This window comes from Diceros bicornis, chromosome 9, assembly GCF_020826845.1.
Source record: "Diceros bicornis minor isolate mBicDic1 chromosome 9, mDicBic1.mat.cur, whole genome shotgun sequence".
Classification (NCBI taxonomy): Eukaryota; Metazoa; Chordata; class Mammalia; order Perissodactyla; family Rhinocerotidae; genus Diceros; species Diceros bicornis.
This window is the reverse complement of record NC_080748.1, coordinates 17,498,128-17,524,676: the sequence shown is the minus strand read 5'-3', so window position 1 is coordinate 17,524,676 and position 26,549 is coordinate 17,498,128. Positions and strand designations below refer to the sequence as shown.

At 36.7% G+C, this 26,549-nt stretch overlaps 1 protein-coding gene across 3 annotated transcripts in view; it reads right to left on the bottom strand.

The window, feature by feature from the left end:
* NBEA (neurobeachin) overlaps nucleotides 1-21,527 on the bottom strand; it is a 696,720-nt gene extending 675,193 nt beyond the window's left edge. For all 3 annotated transcript variants that reach the window (XM_058547999.1, XM_058548001.1, XM_058548000.1), the window contains exon 1: nucleotides 20,891-21,527. In XM_058547999.1, coding sequence (XP_058403982.1) covers nucleotides 20,891-21,184 — 294 coding nt within the window. In that variant the 5' untranslated portion in view covers nucleotides 21,185-21,527. The remainder of the gene's footprint in view (nucleotides 1-20,890) is intronic.
* Nucleotides 21,528-26,549: the final 5,022 nt, after the last annotated feature.

The following is a 26,549-nucleotide window of genomic DNA, read 5'->3' as shown; positions in this document are numbered from 1 at the left end:
AGTCTCTCTTATTAGAACTGAAGTCCTTAAAGAAAAATCATCTTTCCAATCCCACTCTGTCCCAGGTCTGAGCATACTATCCCTAGATATGGGCACTTCAGCTCCCAACCACCAAGTAAAAGTATGTTTAAATTAATCTCCTTCATCTCCCCACCAGGTATTTAGAAATCTTTCAGGGTTTAAGATCATCCAAGTATGTTGCTGAAGTATAGTCTAAAGTTTTAATGGAAGACCACAAAACATACCACCAACTCTCAAAAACTAGACAATTATCCAAATGTACAGTGCTAGCTTTTTAGGCAAGTCATTCCCTAAAACACTGCTGTGATGGGTCCTCTATTCTGGGTACAGCTGTGGAGCACCCAGAAGCTTCGCAAAACATTCCTTTCCCCAATCCACTGTTTCTAGGACTTCTTGGTCCCAATTCCGTTCCAGTACTAACTTGACCCAGGTGAGATGAAGTGTCTGCCTACTAATCATCTTGTAACCTATATAATGTTCTTCCCCTGCTCTTCCTTCATAACCCTGCCTCTGTCCTCTTGTCTCCCATCCTTTAAAGTGCAGTTAGCTAAATATAAATAGGTATTTATAGATTGTCTTCAAGGCAGCCCACGTCTGCTTGTGAATATCTCCTTTTTGGTCCTTAAGCTTTATCTTTTGGGGCCCAGGATGACTCTCAATAGCGCAGAGACAAAAACAAATATACCTTGGATAGTACCTCAATAAGTGATCAAAAAATAGTTCCTGAACAGAACCAAAGAATATGTGCAACACCATGGAGCCATAAGAATATATTAAATTGCAGAAAATAACAGTAGTAGTTTATTATGACTATAGTGTGTAGAGCCTATGGAGAAATAACAAAACGTCCCCAGAAAGAAAGGCAGGGACAGATCATGACATGCCACATATACAGTGCTACTGAACCTGGTGCTTATGTGCTAAGTGAACAGGAGACACTGAATGACTTGCCTGGATATGCAAACAGATTTTTCAGGGCTTAAGAATCAAAACTTCAATATATTTAAACATCTAAAGCTAAGTGTGCTGAATGCTTGCTATAGTTACCACAAAAGCTATGAACACATGATGCTATTTCCATGTCTTAATTTCAATGAGTCTACAGTTAGGATTTGAGATAGCAGCAAATTAAATTCTTAAGAACTCTATAAAAGAGGCAGTAAGCATAGCAAGTACTCCCTCTCTTTAAAGCCTAACAACAGTTATTACCTATAAAATCTTGGAAACATTATCTTTAAGCCTTAGTTTCCTCATCGGTAAAACACTACCTAACCTCACAGGGCTGTTGTGAGATTTAACACATGTAAAGCACTTAGCACAACGCCCGCCTGGTACTTAACATAAGCTCAACAGGGGTTTGTTGTTATTATCATTATTATTATTATTATTGCTATTATTAAAAGAGAGTGAAGACCTCAATTTTCTACAAACAACGCACCAGATATAAAATTATATGTGTAATTTGCTGAAGAAAAGAGTCAAAACTTTTTAGGCTTAAAGTGACACCAGTAAATAAGTAATGCCTTTGGATGTATAGACGAAGGCATCTGAGAATAAAAACATGAGGGAGAAAAAAAGGAAAAAGTAGAAGAAAGGAAAGGAAAAAAATAATTCAAAGAAAGAAAGTAAGGGGCTGGCATAATGGAAAATAGTGTAATTTTTAAAGGGAATTTAAGTAAAACATTACAAATAGAAGATCTTATATTTTTATCACCATCACTCATTTTATCCTTATTTTCACTTAAGACTAATTGTTATGGGCTGAATCGTGTACCTCCAAAACTCCTTTGTTGAAATCCTAACCGTCAGAACCTCAGAACGTAACTGTATTCGGAGGACCTTTAGGTAACTAAGGTAAAATGAGGTCATATGTGGTGGCCCTAATCTAATATGACTCATGTCCTTATAAGAAGAGGAAATCAGAACACAGACACACAGATGAAAGACCATATGAAGCCATCTTCTGATGGCCATCTGCAAAGCCAAGGAGAGACGTTAAAAAGAAACCAACTCTGCCGACACCTTGATCTTGGACTTCTAGCCACCAGAACTGTGAGAAAATAAACTTCTGTTGTTTAAACCATTCAGTCTGTTGTACTTGTTACAGCAGCCCTAGCAAACTAATACACCAGCCAAACCCAAGAAACTCAGGTTAATATAATAGATGGGATAATTGCTAGACTAGAAATTCAGAGACCTGAAATCTAGTCCTACAGTATGGCAACTTAAAACCTGAGTAGCCCAGATTAAATCACTAACTTTTCTGTGCCTAGGTTTCCATATCTGAAAACCAGACAATCTTTGAAATCTTATCAAGCACTAGCATTCCAAAACTCGAGTATTCAATTCAGAGTCTTGTGTAAAATACGGTACTCCTGATAATTAATACTAAAATGAGCAATATAAATACAATAGGGGACTCATTCTGATAAATAAAGTAAACCTTCACAAAGTACATATCCTGCTTTCCAGGAAAAGTTAAGGTTACTTAATTTCTGGTTTTGGTAAATAGAGCATACACAGATTTCCAGAAAGTGTATATTCACATATATTTTTTAACAGTAACTCACAAAAAGCAGTTGCTTATTTCATTAAGAACACTCTAGTAAATAATATAAGCAAGACATATTAGAAATAACGGTACTTTCATCCAACTCCCACAAAACAAACTCCTACATTTTATTCTAATTGTTTCTTCGACTCTGTAGTGATGTCTACAATTTGCCTTGCAAAGTATTTGCTGACAATAAAATACATTTTAATTTGTTGCCATATTGATTTCCATGAATTATTTAGGCAGTTTTTACCAGAGCAGGGAGAACAAGTTTTTCCCCAATGATATGTGGTTTTTAAATTGTTGCTATTAAGTCAATGCATTAGCTAGGATGAGGTTTACTGACACATAAGAGGAAAACCCAAAATATGAGTGGCTCAAACAATATAAAGATATATGTGTGTCTGTATATATAAGAGGAAAACCCAAAATATCAGCAGCTCAAACAATATAAATATTATATATGTGTCTGTATGTATAAGCATATACTGTATATGTATATATACACACATATATATGCACACACATATGCATAACATATGAATAAAGAGAGCATGCTAGAATATCTATTAATTTCTTTCTATATTTCCAGTAGTTTGCCTACTTTTGAGACGTCCCCTCTAAACTAGTGCTGTCCAATAAAAATATAATCCAAGCCACAGATGTAGTTTTAAATTTTCTATTAGCAACAATAAAAGAAAAATGTAAAAGGAAACAAGTGACATTAATATTTTATTTAACCCAATATATCTAAAATATAATTTCAACATGAAATAAATATTTTAAAACTATTAATGAGATATTTTACATTTTTTTATACCAAGTCTTCAAAACCAAGTGTACATTTTATGCTTATAGAACATTTCAAGTACTCACTAGGCACATGTGGCTAGTGGCTACCATATGACTGCAGAGCTCTAGACAGATCTAGCCATCCTTCAAAGCTCAACTCAAGCATTAGCACATTTATGAAGCCTTCTTTGACTCCCTTGGCATATTTCTCCGTTCAGTGCAGCCAACTATACCCTAATTTATTTCTATCATAGAATTTACACATTTCTTTGCCTGTATGTATCACTCTCTACATAAACTCCAAGGCAGGGACCTTGTCTTGATCATTGTATTCTCAGTGCCTAGGATCACATATGGTGTAAGTATTCAATAAATATTTGTTGAATAAAATGGATATGTGGCCACATATGGTGTTAGGCTGAAAATGAGTATATATATTCAGACCCAATAGATTGGTATTTATTTGGGGGGGGGGGGCAAAGGAGAAGGAGCCATGAACAAAAGAATTAGAAAACCTGTAAATTAAATATAGCAATCTTAAATAATTAGATCAATTAGAAAATAATTAACTATAGAATAATATGATTCAATAACATATTAAACATTAATATCTGACTATCATAATATAAAGCAAAACTTTTTAAGATCTCTGGTTTTTCTTCAGGAATTGACTACATTAAATATAGAGTCCCTCTTTAACAACGAATAATATACGTCACAAATGTGATATACGCCACAAATGTGATACATCTGATTATTAAATTTTATTCTCATAAACTATTTCCCCATTAATGTACCTTTACTCCTTTTACATACAAAGATAATAAATTAAGGCTCTAAGATACAGAATGCTTTATCATATCGATCCAAAACCCCAACCACTCTTTCACTGGAACTGAAATCTCTGTTGTAAATATCTATATCCCATATTTCCTACACAGGTCATCTTCAATTTATTTCAAGAGTTTGGCAGCATAATTTTTCAGTGTAATTGGGTTAACCTGTCATTCTGAATGACAGTTTGTCATGCAGTAACTAAAACACATTAGTTTATCTTTCAGAGTGCAGATCACTAATCAGGTTAAACATTATTTCTAGAATTTAAAAAAAACCCGATACGATTAATGAAAAAAAATCAGCAAATCTGACTGAAATCTATTTGCTCAACAGGCTTCCTATAAAACACTATAAATGAGTATTTTCACAGAGAAAAAAATGCTTTTTCACAGCTACTCCACTCACCCCTAAAATAAGTCAGACAGTCATCCTAAAAATGAATGCTTTTGATCCTAAAGCCCAGATGAGAAAACGTTAATGGTTCAAAACAATCCCATGACCATTTAGGCAATCTTGCTGAACTGTGAGCAATTAGTTCAGTCAGTCCCTGCGTGGTACTAATGCGACTAAGGAATGGGTTCCCTTTCCATCTGAATCTAACCTTAGTATAGTCGATGGTTAAAAGACTGCACCTACAATCCCACCCAATTAGGGCCTGCTGTCTGCCAGGTGGATGACTTCAACAACAATAGCAAGGAAACAAGCATGTGAACAGATTAACACCTAGGGGAAAAAAAACACAAAATTCACGGCTTAGCATATTTTATTCATACGGAACAGATACTCCAAAAAAACCTACAATGTGAAAAGTCACACTTCGATAAAGATGAATCATCGAATCCCGACTTTTAAAAATCATGAAAAGTAAATATACTACTTTATAAAAAGTTGCTGCATTATTACATATAATATTTGACCCAGCTTCTAACATTTTTATTCCGAAACATTCTTTCAATTTTTTAATGCTGGTAAATGAAAAACTATAATTGGATTTGCAGAAAGGAAAAACCAGTATCCTTTAGGGGATGGGAGGGGACAGGACTTCCTTACAGAGGAAGAAGTTGGACAAAACAGCACTATTACTAGACCAGTGAAGGAAAAAAGCTTATTCATAGTGATCCTGACACTGAACTATATCAAACCAGCTTGAATTTTCTTCTAGATTTTAGAAAACCATTAACTCTATTTTGATAAAATGTTACAATTTTTAGCATTCTGATTTTATGACATTGACAAAATTAGAAATAATTTCCAACACCCTCAGCTCTCTTCCTTTCATTTCTTCCTCCGCCTTTTCTCTTATCCATGAACCACAAATGCCCACAGAGATCTAGCTCCTCATCCTCACAGGCAGTAAGAGGATAGGCACTGAAAGCCAAACTCACCACTTCTCTCCTCTGAGCCCAAACGTACACACCTGCACTTCAACTACAACTCTACTCAATAAAAGACAGGTGTCATATACCCCATCATCACTACCTTTTCAAATCTCAAAGTACACTTTTTTAAAAAATTACTATTGAGTATTTACTATGTTCAGGCCCACCACCAGACATCAGGGATCTCTTTCCATTGTTCCTTCCCCCAATCACAACTTCAAAGTTTGAATATGTCATCCTCTTCTTACTGATGAACATCCTCTAATTTCAGTGTAAGAGTGAATCTTTCTTTCTCCAAAGATAAGGAGTGACTACACGATAGTTTATAAAATCATGCAAAATATGAGTGGCTTCCCAAAGTTTTCAATACAAGACCTAATATGTAACTAAGTTAGCTGTAGGCCAGAAATAAACGAAATATTATGTGAGCCACATATATAATTTAAAATTTTCTAACAGCCATATTAAAAGAAGTAAAAAGAAACAGGTGAAGTTAATTTTAATATATATATTTTATTTATAATAAAATAACCCAAGAGGCAATATAACCAAGATATTATCATTCCAACATGTAACCAATATAAAAATTATTAATGAGATATTTTATATTCTTTTTTTCAAACTAAGTCTTTGAAATTTGGTGTGTATTTTATACTTAAAGCACATCTCAATTCTTACTAGCCACATTACAAGAAGTGTTCAATAGCTGCAAAATGCAGTGGTTTCTACACTGGATAGTATAGCTACAAACAAATAAAAAGAAGTGGAACTTTAGAATAAATAGTAAATACATAAAAAGACAAACCAATAATGAGACAAGTAAAGCTTTCAGTAGACTTAAAAGGGCCATAAACATAGCCATGATTGATAAATCTTTAATAAGTTAAGATAAGCTAAGACTAAACTACAATGGTATAAAAGATAATAATTATATATCTTAAAAAATATAAAAATAAGGAGTTAAAAGTAAAGCTATCACCTTCAGAAGCTGTATACTATGTAAAATGAGTTCAAACAGATGTGGGCATGCTCTCTAGAAGCTTATAACTAGATAGGTAAGATGAAAGATAAAATTTAGATAAAGGGGTTATTTTAAAACACAGATTGTTTAATGCAAGCACATTAACAACCTCTTAAGTAAAAATGAATTACAGCTTTTTTTTTTTAAATGGAGGCGGTGAGGTAAAATCACTACGAGTATTCCATAAGAAATTGACATCACTGTAACAAATTAGCTGCTGTCTTCCATAAATAATTAATTCTTTTAGGTGACAAGACAAAATGTACTCATGTGTGATTGTTCCTGGTCTTTCTTTCCCCATGCCTACCCAAGAGAATTCTGGCTTGGCCTGCTGAGTCTCCTTACTTTTCCATTCTCTGAGACTGTCTTGCCAGTCTGAATAGAAATTATTTGAGGCTTTGTAATATAGAGAGAGGAAAGAGGAATACTAGGAATTCACAGGGTAGGGCTGAGTACTGAGTTTTTCAGTCAAGTTCCAGGATAACAGAATCAAGAGCAGGTACTCTGTGGGAAGAAAGCAAATAAGAGGAAAAAAATGTAAATTTTTAAAGAAATATTATTATGGTCTATATAGCCCTATTCCACATAATAGTCAAGAAATAAGAATAAAGAATCTGAGTCATATAGAAATTACTTTTGCTTATTGGAGACTGTTTTCTTCTGGTTCCATCAACACAGAGATTGGTTCATGTGGATCACGAATTAATAAATGTAACATACAAACACAATCATGGAGCATCTCATCTGTGTGGCCAATGGAGACTGGTCTGAATCAAAATCTCTTACTCTTTGAAGACATATGCCAAGTTAAATAAGCCAGACACAAAAGGACAAATACTGTTTGTATTTGAGGTACCTAAAGTACTCAAATTCATAGAGATTGAAAGTAGAATGGTGGTTGCCAGGAGCTGGAGGAGGGGAGAATGGGGAGTTATTGTTTAATGTGTACAGAGTTCCAGTTTGGGAAGATGAAAAACTTCTGGCAATGGATGGTGGTGATGGTTGCACAACAATGTGCATGTACTTAGTGCCACTAAACTGTACATTTAAAAATGGTTAAAGTGGTAAATTTTATGCTATGTACATTTTACCACAACAACAACAAAAAAACACACAAAGACTTTGAACAAGTAGACTAGCTTGGAAATAAACCTGGCAGTAATGACATTTGAAAAAAAAACTCTGACTGACTTCTAAAGCCACATTTACCATCAACATTAAAAGTACATATTCTTTATTAAAATACTCATGCCTACTTGTTGAAAATAAGTGTGCTGGATATACGACATTATTTTAAACAACTGACATGGTAATGTAGTAGCTAAATTAACAGAGCATATAGATAATAGTCTTTTAAATGTTAGTAATCAAATGATGCATTTGGAGATATTCACTTCCCAATGATAGCACTTAAATCCATTCTTGGTAGGATACAGTAAAGAATAACGTTTTAAAATGTTACAGCTTCATCAGAAACTGCACTAAATTACATGGTGTATTGCCTGCTGAAAATTATCTATGTTGTTTCAGAGATCAGGAGAGTAGGGGTACAGAGCAATTCAGAAACAACATGAACAACGGGTTTTAGAAAATACCTGGGAACACCACATCCTATGTCCACTCTATTATCCTAGTCTCACACACATGGATACAAGGCATTAAAGGGAGAAGTCAATTTCTTCTAGCAAGAGCTCAATGGAAATTTTGAAAACTACTTTTTTTTTTTTTTTTTTTGGTGAGGAAGATTAGCCCTGAGCTAACATCCATTGCCAATCCTCCTCTTTTTGCTGAGGAAGATTGTCCCTGGGCTAACATCTGTACCAATCTTGCTCTACTTTATATGTGGGATGCCTGCCACAGCATGGCTTGATAAGTGGTGCAGAGGTCCACGTCCAGGAGCCGAACCTGCAAACCCCAGGCCACTGAAGCGGAGCGCACGTACTTAACCACTGTGCCACCGGGCCGGTCCTGAAAACTAACTACTTTTTGTGTGTAACTCTCCTTAGCTGCTCATAAAGCCCAAGTACCTTACCATTCACAGACACACCTGCCAAGCTAAGCATTAAGAATAACAAACATTATTCAAATGCACATATTATATATGAAATTCATATCCAAATAATTTTTAGTAGGAGCAAAACATCAATACTTTTAAAAAGACAATAACCACTCATTTCAGAGTACCAAAAATTAAAAGTAAATGCCATCAGTTAATTTTTATCTATTCATCTTAACTTTCTCTTCTAAGTTATGATACATTCAAAATAAGTCTCCTTTATCCTTTGCCAGTATGAGTCATTCCTTTATTTTTATACTTTGTCCATCTAATATTTATTGAATGCCTAATATGTGTACATAATTATTCTGCAATAGTATAACAATATATCTTTCAACAATCAAAACAAAGGGAAACGGGAAAACACATACCCCCTTATATCCAAGAGCCAGTATGTCAGAAGTCTGGGTAAATGCAAATGAGATATCTACACAAATAGAGCTCCTGAAATAATTCACTGAATTGGACCCTAATAAATTTTACCACCTCCCCTGAGCAAGCTTGAGAGGGCTAAAAAATATATATATATATTTAAGCCACGGAATAAAAAAAGGGGGATTTCTACAAGAAGAAATAAAGTTGATCTAATTGTAGTTTGCAGTTACTAGGGAATACAACCATTAAAAGACTCCCTCGTGGCCTGGATCCTTTTGCAAGCTATCCTCTTTGTGGAAAGGTTTTCCACTCCTGCCCTTTTTATCCTGGGAAACAGTTACTTGTCCTGCAAGACCCAGTTCTAAAGTCACCTACCGAATAATATGTGCCCAGACTCCCCCAGGCAAAGTTAATGGATCCATTAATGTCTCCATAGCATTTTGTGTTTTTTTGTTTGTTTGTTTGTTTGTTTTCGTGGGGTTTTTTTTGGTGAGGAAGATCAGCCCTGAGCTAACATCTGTGCTAATCCTCCTCTTTTTTTTTTTGCTGAGGAAGACCAGCTCTGAGCTAACATCTATTGCTAATCCTCCTCCTTTTTTTTTTCCCCCAAAGCCCCAGTAGATAGTTGTTTGTCATAGTTGCACATCCTTCTAGTTGCTGTACGTGGGACGCGGCCTCAGCATGGCCGGAGAAGCGGTGCGTCAGTGCGCACCCGGGATCCAAACCCGGGCCGCCAGCAGCGGAGCGCACGCACTTAACCGCTAAGCCATGGGGCCGGCCCAGCATTTTGTTTTAATCTTTGTAATACCACTTTTCACCACTGTAATTTATCTGCTTATTCTTCTGTTTTCTGTGCTGAAGCTCCGGTTATTGAAGGTGGAGACTATGCAAATCTTTTTTATATGCCGAATGAGTATCCTGACTCTGGCAACAGAACACGAAGTTAGGATTAATCAGTAATTTATTTAACCATCACTTTAAGTGTTCTGAGCTTGCCTGAGCAGAAAAACAAAAGTAGGCACCAAGATAAAATGAAAAAAAGCACTGGACTAAGAGTCAAGAAATCTAGGTGATAATTCGTAGTCTGTGAAAGACTGAGGATCTTAAGGTAACTGGTTCTTTCCTCACCTATGCAAGTGATAGAGCCAGGCTATTCACCAGATCTAAAGACACTATGACTCCCTACCCATTTCAAATATCCAGAAACCTTCTTTTTTTGCGTGTGAGGAAGATCAGCCCTGAGCTAACATCCATGCCAATCCTCCTCTTTTTTTGCTGAGGAAGACCGGCCCTGAGCTAACATCTATTGCCAATCCTCTTCCTTTTTTTTCCCCTTTTTCTCCCCAAAGCCCCAGTAGATAGCTGTATGTCATAGCTGCACACCCTTCTAGTTGCTGTATGTGGGACGCAGCCTCAGCATGGCCGGAGAAGCGGAGCGTCAGTGCGCGCCCGGGATCTGAACCTGGGCCGCCAGTAGCAGAGCGTGCGCACTTAATGGCTAAGCCATGGAGCCAGCCCCTGGAAACTTTCTTTTGAACATAAACCATACAAATACGCACCTAAATATCTCTATCTTTCCCCCATCAAAAAAAAAAAAAAAAAAAAAAAACCTGAAATGTTAAAGCAAGAGGCAAACACAGAAATTAAAAGATCCAGAATAGCCTGGGAATACAAGATTTGTACTCAAGCCAGAAGTGACCAAAACAAGCAAACTATACTAAATGTGAAAAAAATCCTCCTTCAAAAAAACGTTCACTAAGCAGCACAAAATTCCAGATTCTATGTTAAGTATTCATGATACCAAGGTGAATAAGACAATGTTCTGATCTCAAGGGATTCAAAGTCTCTAGGGTAGTCTGACAAGTAAACAAATAATTAAAATAGAATGTGCAGGTGCTAAACCTGAGGTATATACAAAATGCCATGCAAGAGCACAGGATGGGAGAAAGAGTTTTTAGGGGGAGATCTGGGAAGGCACCACTCAACTAGAAGACAAGAGGCAATTCTTGAAACATGAGCAGCAGGTCTTTAGACAAAAGACGGAAGAAAATAACAACTTGAGAAATACAATAATTATTTAGCAAGTAACAGTCAATACAGCATAATAAAAGAAACATTCTTCTACTGATGACTCATATCTCATAAGATTTAAAAAATCTTATAAGATTTAATAAAAAATAAGATTTAAATAATTTAAATTCAAGGACTTTGAAAGGGTAATCAAGTTATAGAGATTTAGTAAAATCAAGTAAAATAATTCTATGCATTTATAACAAAATATTGCTTAGATAGTTAGAGCTGAAAACACTTCTCTTTTAAGATACCAAACTTAGTTTAACTTAGAAAGACAATGACTATTTTTATTTCATTGAAGCTTTTATATTCCAGGTCAAGATGATAAAATAAGACAACGCATATCATATGCTTAACATAGTGCTTGGTATGTAAGGATTCAATAAGTGTAAGCTGCTATCACTGCCATCATCATCATTATTACAAAAAAGCAACAAACTTGGAAATGGAACACCTAGCTTTGAGTCTCACTTCTGCAACTAAACTGCTTTGCCACCTTGCACAAGCCTCTGAACGTCAGCCATAGTTTACTTATTATATTAAAATAAACCCCTTCAAAGGGGTCAGGAGAGGATATTAAAAACGTAAGTTATGAAACCAAACCCAATCTATAAATGCCAATTCCCTCCCCACACGTGAAAAATTTTAAAATAACAGTAGAAATACTTATATACCATCTTTAAATCAGATGCAGTTTATTTCTCTCAGAAAATGAAAGTAGATGTTAAAGAGAAATATACCCAGGCATTTACACTTCCATAAAATTTCCTATTAATCAATGTTTGCTCTACTTTCATGAACTGAGAGAGGAATCACAATTATTGGAAATTATATTACCTAGACTCTAGTATAATTCCTTCAATAATTCATTTTTTTATCCAAGCAAATATGGTATATGTGGTGGTTCATATAACTAATGCTAACATATAACAAATCTACTTTTTCTACATAAAATAAATAAAGTAATGCATACTAGTATTCTGGTTCAGAGTAATATCTAAAGTACCCACATTTTGCCTAGTGAAAAGGTATACAATTCAAAGCTAGTTACCATTTATAATACTGTATAACCAATTATTTCCCAAAACTCAAAAATTAATAGTTCACAATACAGTTCCTGCTAAATCACTTTTCTGTGCAAATCCATCAAATTGTCCTGCGCTCATTTTTATTTCCTGTGAACAGCTTGTCCTGAGTCCTCTATGGGCAATATTAGTTTTTAATCCTCTAACCTGCCCCTTAAGCTTGTTACTCAAGTAGTCTTCTAAATATTTAAGCTAATAATCCCAGAGGGAGGTATTATTTCCCTAGGATCACCATTCATGTCCTACTATATCTACATGTGAAATTCAGCCATGTGAGGGAAGGAAGAGATGGAAGGGATTCTAGGCAAAGGAACTTGTGTCACCCCTGCCTGTTCTTTCCCCAGTTTTCCACCCACCTCATTCAAAATAGGAAATTAGGGAAAACTACCCCAGGCACTGTTAAAGACCACGCAAGATTCAGAACAGACCTCCCGTGTTTCATGGGGAGATTACGACCCGTGGGTACCTGAGATCCTTTCTCCGACAGGTTCACCAGGCTCAGGTACTCCAAGCTAAAATCGAACACCTCAGTTTTAGTTAGATCAATATTTTTTTCCTATGATCAGATGATCCTCAGGCTCAAGAATAAAAATAACAATAGTAAGTACTAAATAAAGTTAGCTTTGTACCAAGTACTTTACATATATTAATTCATTTAATCGGCACAACCTTGAGGTAAAAGTCCCCTTTCACACACAAGGAAACTGAGGCACATAAAGTTTTAATGGCTGGATGATATTCCATAACATGGATGTAAAATAATTTATTTAACCCTTTTCCTATTGTTGAACATTTAGGTTGCTGTTAATTTTTTTATATCATAAAACTACATTTAACCCTCATATTTGTCCACGGGTAACTTTTCCTTAGCCTAAAGAACTAAGGATTAATGACAGAATCTCTTTAAATTTCTTGATACATATTGTTAAAATGTCATTCAGAACAACAGTAACATTTTACATGCTCAACAACATTATTTAAGATTATTTTAGCATGCCTAGGAAATAATGGCAATTTCTTTTTAATCACTTCTTTTTCATGGTATCTATTACCTTATGTTCTTATTTACTGAAGATGAATATTTTTATTAATTAGTGATATATATTTCCTTTTTTTTGGAAATATATCAAGTCCTTTGCCAAGTTAATATTCTTCTTATGATTTGTCCTATAATACTTAATACCTAAGGTTTTTTAAAAATTTAGTTTAGAATATTAGTTAGGATTCGTTGGAGTGCAACAGATAGAACCCTGACTCAAAACTGGCTTAAACAAAACAGGAAATGTATAAGCTTAATGCATTGAAAAGTCTGGGGATAAAACGGACTTGAAAGGCTCCAAAGACACCATCGGTAATCTCTCTTGGTTTTAGGTGCCTCTGTGGTAGCTCCAGTCTCAAGCACACTCTGCCTTCATGATGGCAGATAGCCAGTCAAATCTAGACTTAACATTCTACAGCAACTCCAGTGATGAGTATCTTTTTCTTCCTCCAGCAGAATAAAAGAAGTTATCAAGCTGTCTCAGATGTACAGCTAGATTTTTAAGCATTATCTGTTATTGATGGGCCAGGTCCAGTTCCTATTGCTGGTCCAGGAAAGCAGAAAGGAGTCCAGGGAAACCTCAAACCATATAAACTAAGAATCAAGAAGGGATAACTCCCCAAAGGAGTATCAAAAAATCTAGAACTGTTAGTAGCAAAAAGAATGGATGCTATGGAGCCCAAGCCAAAGGAAATATATAACATTTTAGCCCTTGGCTGCCAGTCCACCTTATATACTCACTTTTTTCCATATATATAACTTTTTAAATACCCATGTTTAACAATGTTACTATCTTAGCAACAACAGAAAATGCACTTAACACCTCACCATTAGGGGAAGGGAGACAAAGACAATGTCAAGTTACTGCAACCAGCTACAAGTCTAAAATTTTGTGCTATGAACATTATTCTTAAGTCCAAATGTGCATTCTTTTTGGTGCAACCTCATAATCTGATACTATATAGCTACACAATAAATTTAACTATCCCCCTTATAATTAATATACACTGGTAAAAGAAAATAAATAAAACTTGCACTTAGAAGAGTGGAGAAGGTAAAACAAACCATGGTCACTAATTCAAAGCACAGACCATGTACTATTGGTCAGAGTAGCAAGAATTTCTCATCCTGGCAATGGAGTTCCTTGGTCAGCCAATTTGGATGTACTTATGAGTACTATCTCAGAAGACCTCACTTGTCCATTATCCATGGCCTTAGATTTTCCTTCTAGCAGCTGTACTGCTTTAGCAGCCTACTTCCTCTTACTGAAGCTTAGAACTGCCTTAGAAGTAAAAGAACACAGGTCTTTGTTTACCAGGCTTGAGGTTACCTTGGAAGTAGTTTCCCTAAAACCTTTGTAAGCTTTTGGTCAATTTACTTCAGTTAACTGGATGAATTAGAAACCAAAGCTAGAGATCTTGTCAAGATACAGTATACCAATCTAGATTTCTACCTCTTCAGTTTCACAGCAATATTCAGTTTCATAGCAATAGGCCTTCACAGTACTCATCCCTTATAAATAACCCTCAGCTTAATGATTTTCCTAGAAGCCATGTGAAACAATAAGCTGGGTGAGAAGGCACAGCTATTTTATCACTTGTTCCCTGGCTGCATTCACTTTTAAAGCTCTTCAGTAACTGGATTGTTAACTTTGGTCAGGACGCTGGGAGTATAACGCATGTGGTGCTTGGGAGAAGCTTATAAAACAGAACTTTATCTGGTTCTAATTTAAACTCCTATTTTAACTCTTAACAACTTTAACATGGGGTAATAAAAATTGGGCGTTTCAACCTTCAAGGGTCTTGATATTCTGATTCTCTGCTATCTTGGATGGTAGCTACAGGCAGAAAGGGCCTCTCTTACTTGGAAAGATAATATTTTCTTCCCTCTCTGCTTTCAAGCATGCCAGTTTGGACCCAAGCTAATTCCTCTCTTATAAGACATTATCAAAGGCCCCAAGAAGTGGCCAAAACACTCCACTATCACTAAAGTTCTAGCCTCAGTAGTTCCATGGGCAAAGATAACACAGGTGACAATTTACAACAGCTGCTCTGTAGTTCCTTAAAAGGAGTTGCCAGGGGAAATCAAGGTCCTCACTGTCTTGCACTCTATTTCAACAGTTAAAGTCTATTCCTTACAATGTCTCATTTCCAGTTACTAATGTCTATGATAGTAAGGATTCTTTCCATTTACAAGTGACAAAAACCCAATTTAAACTGACTTGATGCTAATAACAACAATAATAAATTTTAAAATAATAATAAATAAATTTTAAAATTTAAATAAGAAATTTTAATAATAAATTTTAAAATTTTAAAAGAGAATTTAATGGTTAGAAGATAATCACCACAGTCACAGAGAACTCCAGGTGCTCAAGCAGAATCAAGAATATATTTCTCTCTCTTGACTTTACACTTGGTCAAATTCTAATACAGGCACCCACGGCTATAGGCTGAGCCTACCAGTTCAGCATCCTCAACAAAACGAGTTCCAGCATAAGTCCTGTGACTGACCCTGTGGCTCCCCTTGCGTTAAATGTTCATCTCTGAACCAATCACAGTGATTCTGGCCACACCTGGGTTACACATCCAGCCCACCTAAGCCCACCTAAACCAGCTGAACTAAGAATGGGGGACGAGCAGTTCATCAATGGAAACTGAAGTACCACTACCAAAAGAGGAAATCTATGCTAGACAAAAACAAGAGATGCCCACTATTCCTAGTAATACGACAAATGCTCACAAAATTTTTTAATTTCTATTCAATGCATTATATATATTCTTTGTTAATAACATGATCTTTGTTATGTGTTTATATATTAGACATACACATAGGTTTATTGAAAAGAAAAGTTATCACATTTTTATTTATTCCAAGATGCCAGTTTAAAAAATAACATTTACTTACATAGTAATGCCTACAAAGATAACATCTTGCATATTCAACACACATTTCTAGTTATAGGAACAGACAATACACTAACTTTACATGAATCTAATTTATTTCAGGATCTTGGGTCTAGACCCTACTATTGAACAGAATTTCAGAAACTGGTCTTCTACTGCCTATAATGGTATCCCACATACTCAAAACACACTTAACTTATCCAAGAACCAGAAATAGAAAAAATAAATATACATAAGATCGGTCCTGCTCCTATGGAGTTCACAGCATAGAAGGGGAAAAAACCTATAAATAACAACAATACTACTGAGTTATAGGTGTACCTTTGTATAAGGACATATGCTGACAATGCATAAAATATGAGAAGTACAGGCAAGCACAGAAAAAACCTATGAAACTGATGCAAAACAATATTTAAAGTAAACAGTCCAAAATGTGGATAATTGAATTTTGTAATACATCTACATCAATAATCCAAAGTGGGCGCTGAGTCTGCTAGAACCAAGGAATTTCTCCATATTGTGTTTGGAGAAACTACAGCCAAAGAAGAAAGAACCTTGAGACATATTTAATTAACAGCATAGTATTTGCCAAAACCTGACTAGCAATTATTTAAAATTAATATCACTTGATCATAGACTGGCTACATAATATTTGCTGCTTTAGTGTCATTATATGACTAAATTAATATTTCTGTGGAAAACTTCAGAACTCAAGATATTGAAACTTCCAATATTTACATATGCATTCTTAATTTAATTTTCAATACCCGATAGCAAGAATAAAATATAATTCAAATTAATATGAAAACTTTCATGTCAACATAAAATGCAGGAAATTTTCTTTTAATATAAATAAATCTGGTTTTATTAATATTAAGGACTCCCATGATTCTAAGATACAACTGCATATTTTTAAAATAACTTCAGTTCAAATGCAGAACAGCCTTTGTTTGTGAAATTCTAAATATCTTTAAAATGAAAATTATTCTGATTATCAAGCTACAAACGAAAAAACTCTAAGAAAGGTTACTGTTACATTCAAATACAGAAGAATAACTTAAAAATTTCCTTTAACAAAAATACTATGATCCATATGCCAAGAAAGGAGAAGAACTTAGCCCACAAAATCCCCTCAAAGTATCTTGTTATGCTTTCAATACGGTATATAACATGCCACTTAAATGTATAAAAAATAAAATCAGAGGAAATATTTTCTACAACTAAAGATACACTGATATATCGCACAGTAATTCGTGAAAAAAAAAAACCACCATTACAAATTAAATGCTACAGAATTATACTACCTAAGACAGCTATTCAAAAAAACCCTATTGTGAATACTTTCATTAAGTAAATATTAATCTTTTATTTTATCTTTTCTAAAAACATGTTTATACTAAAATCTTTAATAAAAAGAAATGTTCATGTCATAAACAAAGAACACATGACATTTATGTAGCATTTACTTCAAGGAAGGAAAAGCCTTATATAAACATATGTTAAGTGTGTTTACAAAGGAAGCAATGGATTAAGTAGTACACCTATTTTATAACTGAAACAACCACCAAAATTCATTTTCTATAGTTAAATGCTCTTATACTGCCACATTAAACAATTCTTCCCAAAGCCAAAATCAGTTTCTTTCACTGATAAAGCTACAACGCAAAATCCTTGACTTTTTCCCACACTCTCATTGTAACATTATTCACAAACTTACTCATCTTCCTGATGCTACCACCCCATATTTGAATGTTTTAAGTCAACCGTAATATTATTATACAAAATACATACATCTACAATGGAAATTATTCATTTTATTTCTCATTACATTGGTAATTCTTCAACAAACTCCCACAATTCACCTGAGTAATGGAAACAGATCTCTATCTTTGGCAAGCAAAAGCATAAAAATTACGGCCACTGCTGTATTGAAGAAGTCCTATATTTCACTGCATGCTTAAACTTTACTCTGCAAAACTTTTAATTCTTTGGGCACAGCATGTGAGAAACAGCACCTAAAAACCAAGTATTAGTATTCTCGTATTATAGAGAAAGAATACGAGAACAAGAAAAATAGAAAAATATTTTGACAGAGGTGGCTGAGACAAGGGTATTGTTCAAGATAGAAATTGTTTTGAAGTTTCATTAGTTCCTCTCATTTCTTTTCTGTCATAAAGGGCATTGTGATAGATATTTCATTCTTCCCACCTACTTTATTTATTGTTTTCAATCCAGATTGAAAATTGAAAAAACTCATTTTAGAGAGATTAGAGGCTTCCAATCTCTAACAAGTCATTGAGTGCCCTAAATGGATTTTTACAGAATTACTTATTAAGTAAATAGAATTAAGTTTTGATAATTATTTTTTAAATGCCTATGATTTCCAAATATTTTCAGAATCAGCTTAAATTTTCACATGACATTTTCATCATGAGTATACTAGAAAGACAGGGCCCTAAACCTACAATTCAAGAAACACTATACTTCAAATGACCAATTCTTATTCCACAATCAATATAATTAACAACTTAATAGTAAATAGCTCCTTTTGTCATTTATTCTTTTCCCCAAAAGTTTCCATTCAAAGATCTATTGCATTCTTTAAATACATATAAAGAAATTTTAAATCTAACTTCTGTGATTCCAAAAATCAATGCAGTTACAAGGTCTTAAGTGGATTTGGGGACATACCATTTCAGCATTACCTTATTTCTGATTACTCTAATTAAGCTTAACAGTAAAGTTAATCTCTAAAATAATGTTTGCATACTGAGACTTTATGCCAGATTTTCACTGCACTAAAGAGAGTTAAATTTCTTTTCTACCTCAAAAGAAATATTTCACTTCCTTTCTTAACATACTGTGTATCTATAGAACCCCATCTGTTAAGGACTGATCCAGCATACATCACTACTGCTGCAGAGTCCAAACTGGTTACACATTCAAATCAGCTTCCTTGTGAGAGCTCTACTGCCTCTTAGCACATCAGAATGTATTAAATAAGCACACAAATACTTATTAAAATAATCTAATATCACATCATCTAAAGTAAAAATGATATTGGTTAGGCAAAAACTGGAAAAAACTTTAAATGTGTTCTTTTAATTGACAGAAATACAGTTACCTGCTACCATACTAAAATATTTTGAGATTTCATCTGTTTTCTTTAAAAAAAAAAAAAAAAAAAAAAAGGCAAGTACTGATCTCCTATTTGCAACTGGTTAAAATTAAAATCCCAGGAAAACAATATTTCTATTAGTGTTTCAAAAAGAAGTTGGTTAAATCAACGTGGTGACATTTCCCCAAACTTACATTGACTTTTGTAGTGATTTACTTGAAGGGTACAGAGAAGTAGAAAGAGGTGTTTTGAATTTAAACAGTAATAAACATAACAAGGCAAAGACAGATATGCTCCTATCTTTGACTTGACACTCTAGCAAAAAGAAAAACAAAACAGCTTTAACTTTTCTGTGAATTTAAGAGGTCCATAAACCGTAGACATTATCTAATCCATGTCTCAGGGCACCACTGCTGTAACTGCAGCTTTCTTTCAGTTTTCCAATAGACCAAATAAAAATAATTGCTTAGCCGAAAATTCAGACTGCATGGGTCTTATAAAATCTCCTTGCAAGCATATTTTTATATTCCTGTGACTTCACACCAAATACAATAGTTACCTGATTACTTCTGATTTAAGCCTTGCCTTCTAAAACCCAACCTTACAGCATGTCAAAGACTAGATATTGCAAAGGAAACTGTTTAAAAAGCTTTGCTGCAGCAAAAACTGCATTTACAAGGCATTAAAAATGAACTGGTTTTAATTATCCGCAATTTATGATTTTCCTCTTCTTATTTCTTCCCATTTCTTCCCCTGACATCTTGAACGTTTCTTAGCCTCTCGGAAGATAGCGCAAAACATTAAGTCATACACAGTTCTGCAGTAACTCTTTCCTATCATGAAAGAAACCAAAACCTAGGGCTGCATTTAACACCTTTCCTTTAGTCTTTATCCATTTGCCACGCTCTCGGAAGGCAACCATAGAAACCAACCTGTATGATTTGATGCCCTCATATTTTAACACCTTGTGTGCACAAAAAATGACTGAGAGGTCAGCATATTCAGGGCAATATTACAAAGAAAGGAAGGCTGCCTAAAAAGAAATGTGGCGGGGGTGGGGGGGGATACAGCCACAACATTCTCCATCATAGCCTCGGAATACATTTAAAGGCAAATGCAAAACTGCATCATTTTCCTCCTCATTCGAAAACAGCACACCCCAGCTGCTCAAGTTAGAGCTAATACGCTTCTCACATTTCAGTAGCACGGGGGAAATGAGGCTCTAGGGGCAAGGCTTTCATCCTCGGAGAGCGACATCACGGACAATTAAGAGTGTGGGAGAAAGAACCCCAGAGAAAAGGAGGGCTCCTCTCCCCTTAACTAAACTCTCAAGCCGACCCAAAACCTGCACGGCAAGGAAGGACTACTACTCATAGTCATCAGAAGTGATAATAAGCGGTGTTAAGTTGGGCACTGCGCTCAGGTGGCAGGAGAGGACCAGAGGAGAGCAGGGAGGTGGCGTGGCTTCGGCAGCGCGCAGGCAGGTCACCTGCTGGGCAAGACCGGCTGGACATTCTGTACTCGCAGGGACGCGCTGCGCGTGTGACCCTGGGGATGGAAGAGTGGGAGCGAGCGTCCGGGGAGGGAGGCAATGGGGGCTGGGAGGCAGATGGGGAACACGCCTTTTCCCTTACCAGATTGAGCACCGTCTCCACGATGTCCCTGTTGCTGACCTCTCCGACCTGTATGAGTCCAATCAACACTGCGAATTTCATCCGGATGTTGCGGATCGGCACCGAAGGGTTAATCATCCCTGCGGGCAGCACCACCGAGCCGGAGCCGGACGCCCCCCTCAGCTCCCCCATCCCGCTGCCCCCGCTGCCGCCACCGCCGCTGCCCCCGCCGCCTCCGCCTCCGGCCCCGACGGCGATGAGCCCCACGGGCTGAGGCTCGAGCCCCGGGCCCGGGCCCGGCTTCTCGCTCGCCATTTGCTCCCTTCCTGGGGAGAAGGGAAGAGCAGCGGCGCTGCCTCCGCCGGTACCGTTATACCTGCCTCGGCCCCCGCCCCCCGGCCGTCGCCTCGGAGCCCCAGCATCCACCAGCGCCGCGGCGCCGGGCCCGCTCCCCGCCTGCGCCTCAGCCCGGCCCGCTCCGGCGCCCTCCCCGGCAGAGGCGGTGGGTTATTCTCAGGCTTATTCCCGGTGGTGGCGGCGCCGCTAACCGCTGCCCGGCGAGCGGCAGTGGCCGCCCAGCAGCTGTGCCGCTGCCGCCGCCGCTGCCTCCTCTCTCTCCCCCTCCCGGTCCGTCCGGCCCGGCCCGCCCCCCGCGGAGATGCTGCCGCCGCTCCCAAAAGCCCTGGGCCGCAAGCAGCTGACCACGGCGCTGGCCGGTGCTGAAGCTCAGGCTGTGGCCGACGCTCCAGACGCTACCGCTGCCGCTGCTACGGGCGCCACTGTTGTTCTGAAGCCCCGACGCCGCCGCTCACTCCGCCATGTTGCCGCCCCCTGCCTGCGGTAGCAGCCACTGCGCCTGCGCAAAGCCTCCGGGGGGGCGGAGCCCTCAGAGCACCCCCTCTTTTGCCCTGCCCTCCTTCTTTTTCCAGTCACCCACCCAGACACCCCTCATCCCTCCCCCAACCACCCTGAACGGATAGACAGGTGAGCAGGTGCATGGGGACCGCTGCCAGACACGGGCAAGCTGGCAGAGGCGGGGCGGGTGGTGGCTTCCTCGTCGTTTTTCCCTTGAGGGTGGATTCTCCCTGTGGGGAAGGACACAGAGCGTGTGCCTTGCCTTCGCTGCCACCTCCTCCTTCCCTCAATAGCCTCTTGCTAGGAGGAGGTTCATCATCTTCGTCGTTGCATCCAGCAGCTACTGGCAGTGCCACGTGCCTCGTAAGGTAGGGGAGTGGCAGACGACCTGTTTCTGCCCCTCTTCGCCCTTCCTCGCAGTCCTGCCCGCCTGGCCCCTCCTGGAATTTCCCAAAGAAAAAGTGGCTGGCAAAACGGAAACAAACGCACCGTGGGGAACGATCTTGCATTGTCGGGGGAAGGATACAGATAGAGCGTAATGGGTCTTTTTCTACAGCCATGAAAGAGGCTGACACCTGCACACACAGTCACGACTTAAAATAGAACTTGTCAAACAGCGATCCGCTCTGGATGGAGCTCTGAACAACAAACGGCTGGTGAACTCACCTCCCAGCCTAAAAAGGCTGCGCTCTGCGACACTGTGGGGTAGTTCGGTGGGAGCTGCAAATCCCACGCTTTAAAAATCCCTAACGATGCTCAGGTATGATGCCAATTAATGATGCCTCTCTTTTTCTTAGACACGTACAGCTCAGAGGATTTTGAAATTATCTAAAAATATAGGTAATTCTCACTGCTAGCCTTGTTCTGTGATAAAAGTAAATTTCTGTCTGCACAAATATAGAACAAAAAAATACTTTTAGTTTAAAAAAGTTAAAATGTACACAATAATCTTGCTGCTAGTATTGAATTAAAACTATACAAGCATGACTCCTGTTTTCTTCCCCGAAATGAAGGATGTAATATTCTTTAATATTTCATGAGGTATGCCCTTTTCAATAAAGATATATTACAAGCCACCAGAAATATAAGGTATCTTGAGGTATATTCATATCATTTTAATTGTCATCTAAAATGAAAACAGTCAATATACAAATCTATTATTATCCAGTTTGTTATTGCTCATATTTAATTGGCCCAGCTAGTCAAGTTAATTCCCAGATATTGGAACATGGTAAAATTCTAAAGTACTATAGGTCATGTAAAACAGATTTCCTCAAAACCAATGTTTAGGATTAGTTCTTGGCTGTGTGTGTTTGTTTAAACTTGCACTGAAGTAACTGAATTATTAAAAGTTAAGCAAAAATTTCTGAAAGAAGTAATTGGTCAGTCCATTTAAATTAAATAGTAATTGAATTATAGAGGGCTAGAATGATTGAAACTGTACGAGAAATTTACAAAACTGATAAGTCTCAGTAGTGTGACTTAGATATGCAATAATTGAAAAATCCTGTGACATATAATATCCACCTATATAACATTTTATCTGTCCCAAGCGAGTATCATCCACTTTTTTTGAGCACTATTTTCATTTGCAAATTTAAAATGATGTATCTATCTTAAATATGTAAATCCAGACTGAAATGTTATCACACTAGCTTTTTTTCACCCCATTGTGCATATATATGGCAGCAGGTTCTACCTCTTGCTATTTTTAGACTTCTTGCATGAGTGCTTTGAGAGACAATGACAACCTGAACTTTCTGTTTCCTTTCTGAATGAATAGCTTAACCTCATTTTAATAGTTTCACTTTAATTTTCTCTGTTTTGTTTCTTAAGCGGTATTATGTGCATTTTGATTTTGTTTTTCTTGTTCATTTTCCTTTAGTGCAGATAGGGAGTGGGTAAAGAGAATATCACTATTTCAAAGTAGGAAAATCCCACTTCTGTTATATACTTAATTTAATATCAGAAATAGTTATAAGAGCTTACCAATTAAAAAGCATTCTCCAGTACACTGTCAGCTCCTCGCAGGCAGTGTGGTACTGTAGAAAATGCACAGGCTTTTGAATTACACTCACAATGTAACAACCTGTGCAGTTTACTCAAGTTATTGAGCTCAGTCCCCGCATTCACTAAGAGGGATGAGAATACCTACCCCGTAGGGAAGTGAGAACTCAATGAAATAATTTCAACTCAGCAGCCAGCATATAGCAAAAGTGTCCTTGTACCCTTAGTATACAGCACAATGTGTTGAATGACCTATAAACACATGTAACAACAATTATAACCACATACAAGTCTTTATAATTGCACAGTTTTATGTTTTCAATACTATCACCAAAAGCATCAAGTTTAGAAAAGACAGCAGGTCTGTTTCCTTTTAGCCTGTGAAGCCTATTTCCCTGCAAATGTGCAAATAAATTGTCATTTGCATTAACAATATTTTGAAATAAAGGATACCTATATAGTAATAGAAGCTGCCTAAAATGTTCATTGTTTAAATCTCCAGATATAAACAATATTTTATGTGGTGGATACTAGTTTTGTATACATTTTTACTTTAATAGGTGCATACCCCTACTTCCAAAGGACAATCCTTCCAAGATAAGAAGCCCATGAACCTGAGTTTCAAGAGACAATATTGCACAGTGGTTGAGAACACATGCTCCAGACTCAGTGGGACCTGGGTTTGGATTCCATTTCCACCACCCACTGATCTTGGGCAAATGACTTCTCTTCAAAGCTTTGTTTTACCCAACGCAAAGTAGAGATTCACAGGATCAAAGGATGAAAGGAGCTAATACATTTAGGGTACTTAGTGTAGTAGCACGTGTCAATGAATAATATTTCCCTTCACTGGCTGTGGGAAAAGACAATGTTGTAGTTATTTTTGTGTTTTCAGCACCTAACATGCCTGTCTTGTAATTTACATTTAATAAATGTGTTCAAAAATGAATGCATGAAAACAGCAGTTCTCCAGGCTGAATATTCCCATTCCCTTCACCTGTTCTTTCCTCTAAACTTTACCTGAACAGAGTACTTCAAATTCTAGATAGGTTCCAACCGATATAAAACAGAGGGAAACTCTTACCTGAACCTCAACCTTTAGAAATATAACTCCTGTTAATGTAACACTAAATCAAATTAATTTTGGTTGGTTTGGTGTGGTTTTGGGTTTCCCAGCAACATGACACTAATAATTCATGTAATGCACTAATAATTCATGTTTGGCAAATAATAGGTTCTCAAATAAATTTGGTTCCATTCCCCTCTCATGTAAAGTTATCATCAACTGAAACACCAAGGTTTTTGTTTTGTTGTTACTGTTTTGTTTTGTTTCTACGCTTGCTGCTGCTAAGCAGCAGCAGATATCCAATGTGTAGCTTTACATGTAGATTTTAAGATATAAAGTGCAGAATTGTATATGTCTATTTAAATTTAATTTTATCTTTATTTAATTCAAATTTTCTATATAAATTTAATCTAGGAATTTCTTAATCCTGATTATAAAATGCAAAAAATTTGTCTTCTTCTTCTTCTTATCTGTAAATGTCAGAACATTCCTTCTATATCTTCATCCAAATATTTGATTGAACAGGATAAAAATGGCTCTATAGTCACTAGAAACATTTTGATTGAAATCAGTTCACATTTTTCAAACTGTGGGTCTCACTCAACCCATTAGTGAATCCTGAAATAGATTTAATAGGTTGCAGCCAGCAGTTTCTTAAATGAAATAGAACAGAAAAACATAGAATGGAAAATATCAAACTGCACCCATTATTTTAATTATACACACACATACATGTATACATATATATGTACATATATGCTTACTAGGTAATGATGTAAAATGTATTTTTTACTGCAAGTCATAGTGAAAAAGTTTGAAAACCACTGATTTAATTTGCTTATAAGCACCTGGTTGATATAATCCTGTAACTATTAAATAGCTACCATCTGTGCTAACAACTAGCCCGTATTTCTCTAACTTGTCCAAAAAGATATCATAAGGGACCTTGACAACTGGCTAGTTGAAGTCTGGATACACTCTGTCTCTCTATCTGTGCAAACTTAAAGTAAAAATATATATAGATGTGAATTTTTATCATTTTTCCAATAACTGTATCACAAACGAGAAAATGTGTTTAATCTGATGACATGACATACTGCTTCCTTTTCTAGTGAATGAACCGTTCTATAATCTCACCTAGAGGTAATATTAAGCTACTTGCTGTGGGTTTTCAAGAATTTATCTCCTCCTTTTCCCTTTGGCACGTTAATCCTCTGGCACTTCTACTTCTCTCTGACTCCTCAAAGACCATTGGGAGTTGTTCAGTGATCCAGTTTTCAGATTCTTTCAGGATCAATGGATATAATTTGTCCTGCCTTGAGGACTTGAAATCATTTGGACTAACTAGGTGCCTGTTTACAAATTCTTCACCAAATTTAAATTTCATTTTCCTACAACTACTATTGGTTCTACCTTTTTCACTCCACTACTTTTTCTCCTAAACAGAAAACACAGAGACGAAATAGAAATTCAATATTTGTTAACAAATTTGACTTAGTTTTGGAATGGCTAAAATGTTGATGCTTACTAACCAAAAAATTTTTGAGTGCCTACTGTGTGCAAGAAAGTACACAAGTCAAAATGGATGATTTCAAATTTTTCATTTAGAAAATACTGTGTTTACCCATGGAAAGTTAATTAGCAGGTCAATACATTAAAAATATCAAGTGAATAATACAGAAATAATAAGTACTCCTGAATTGCAAAAGAACTAGACATCATACAAACACCCTAAGGTACACATATACCCTC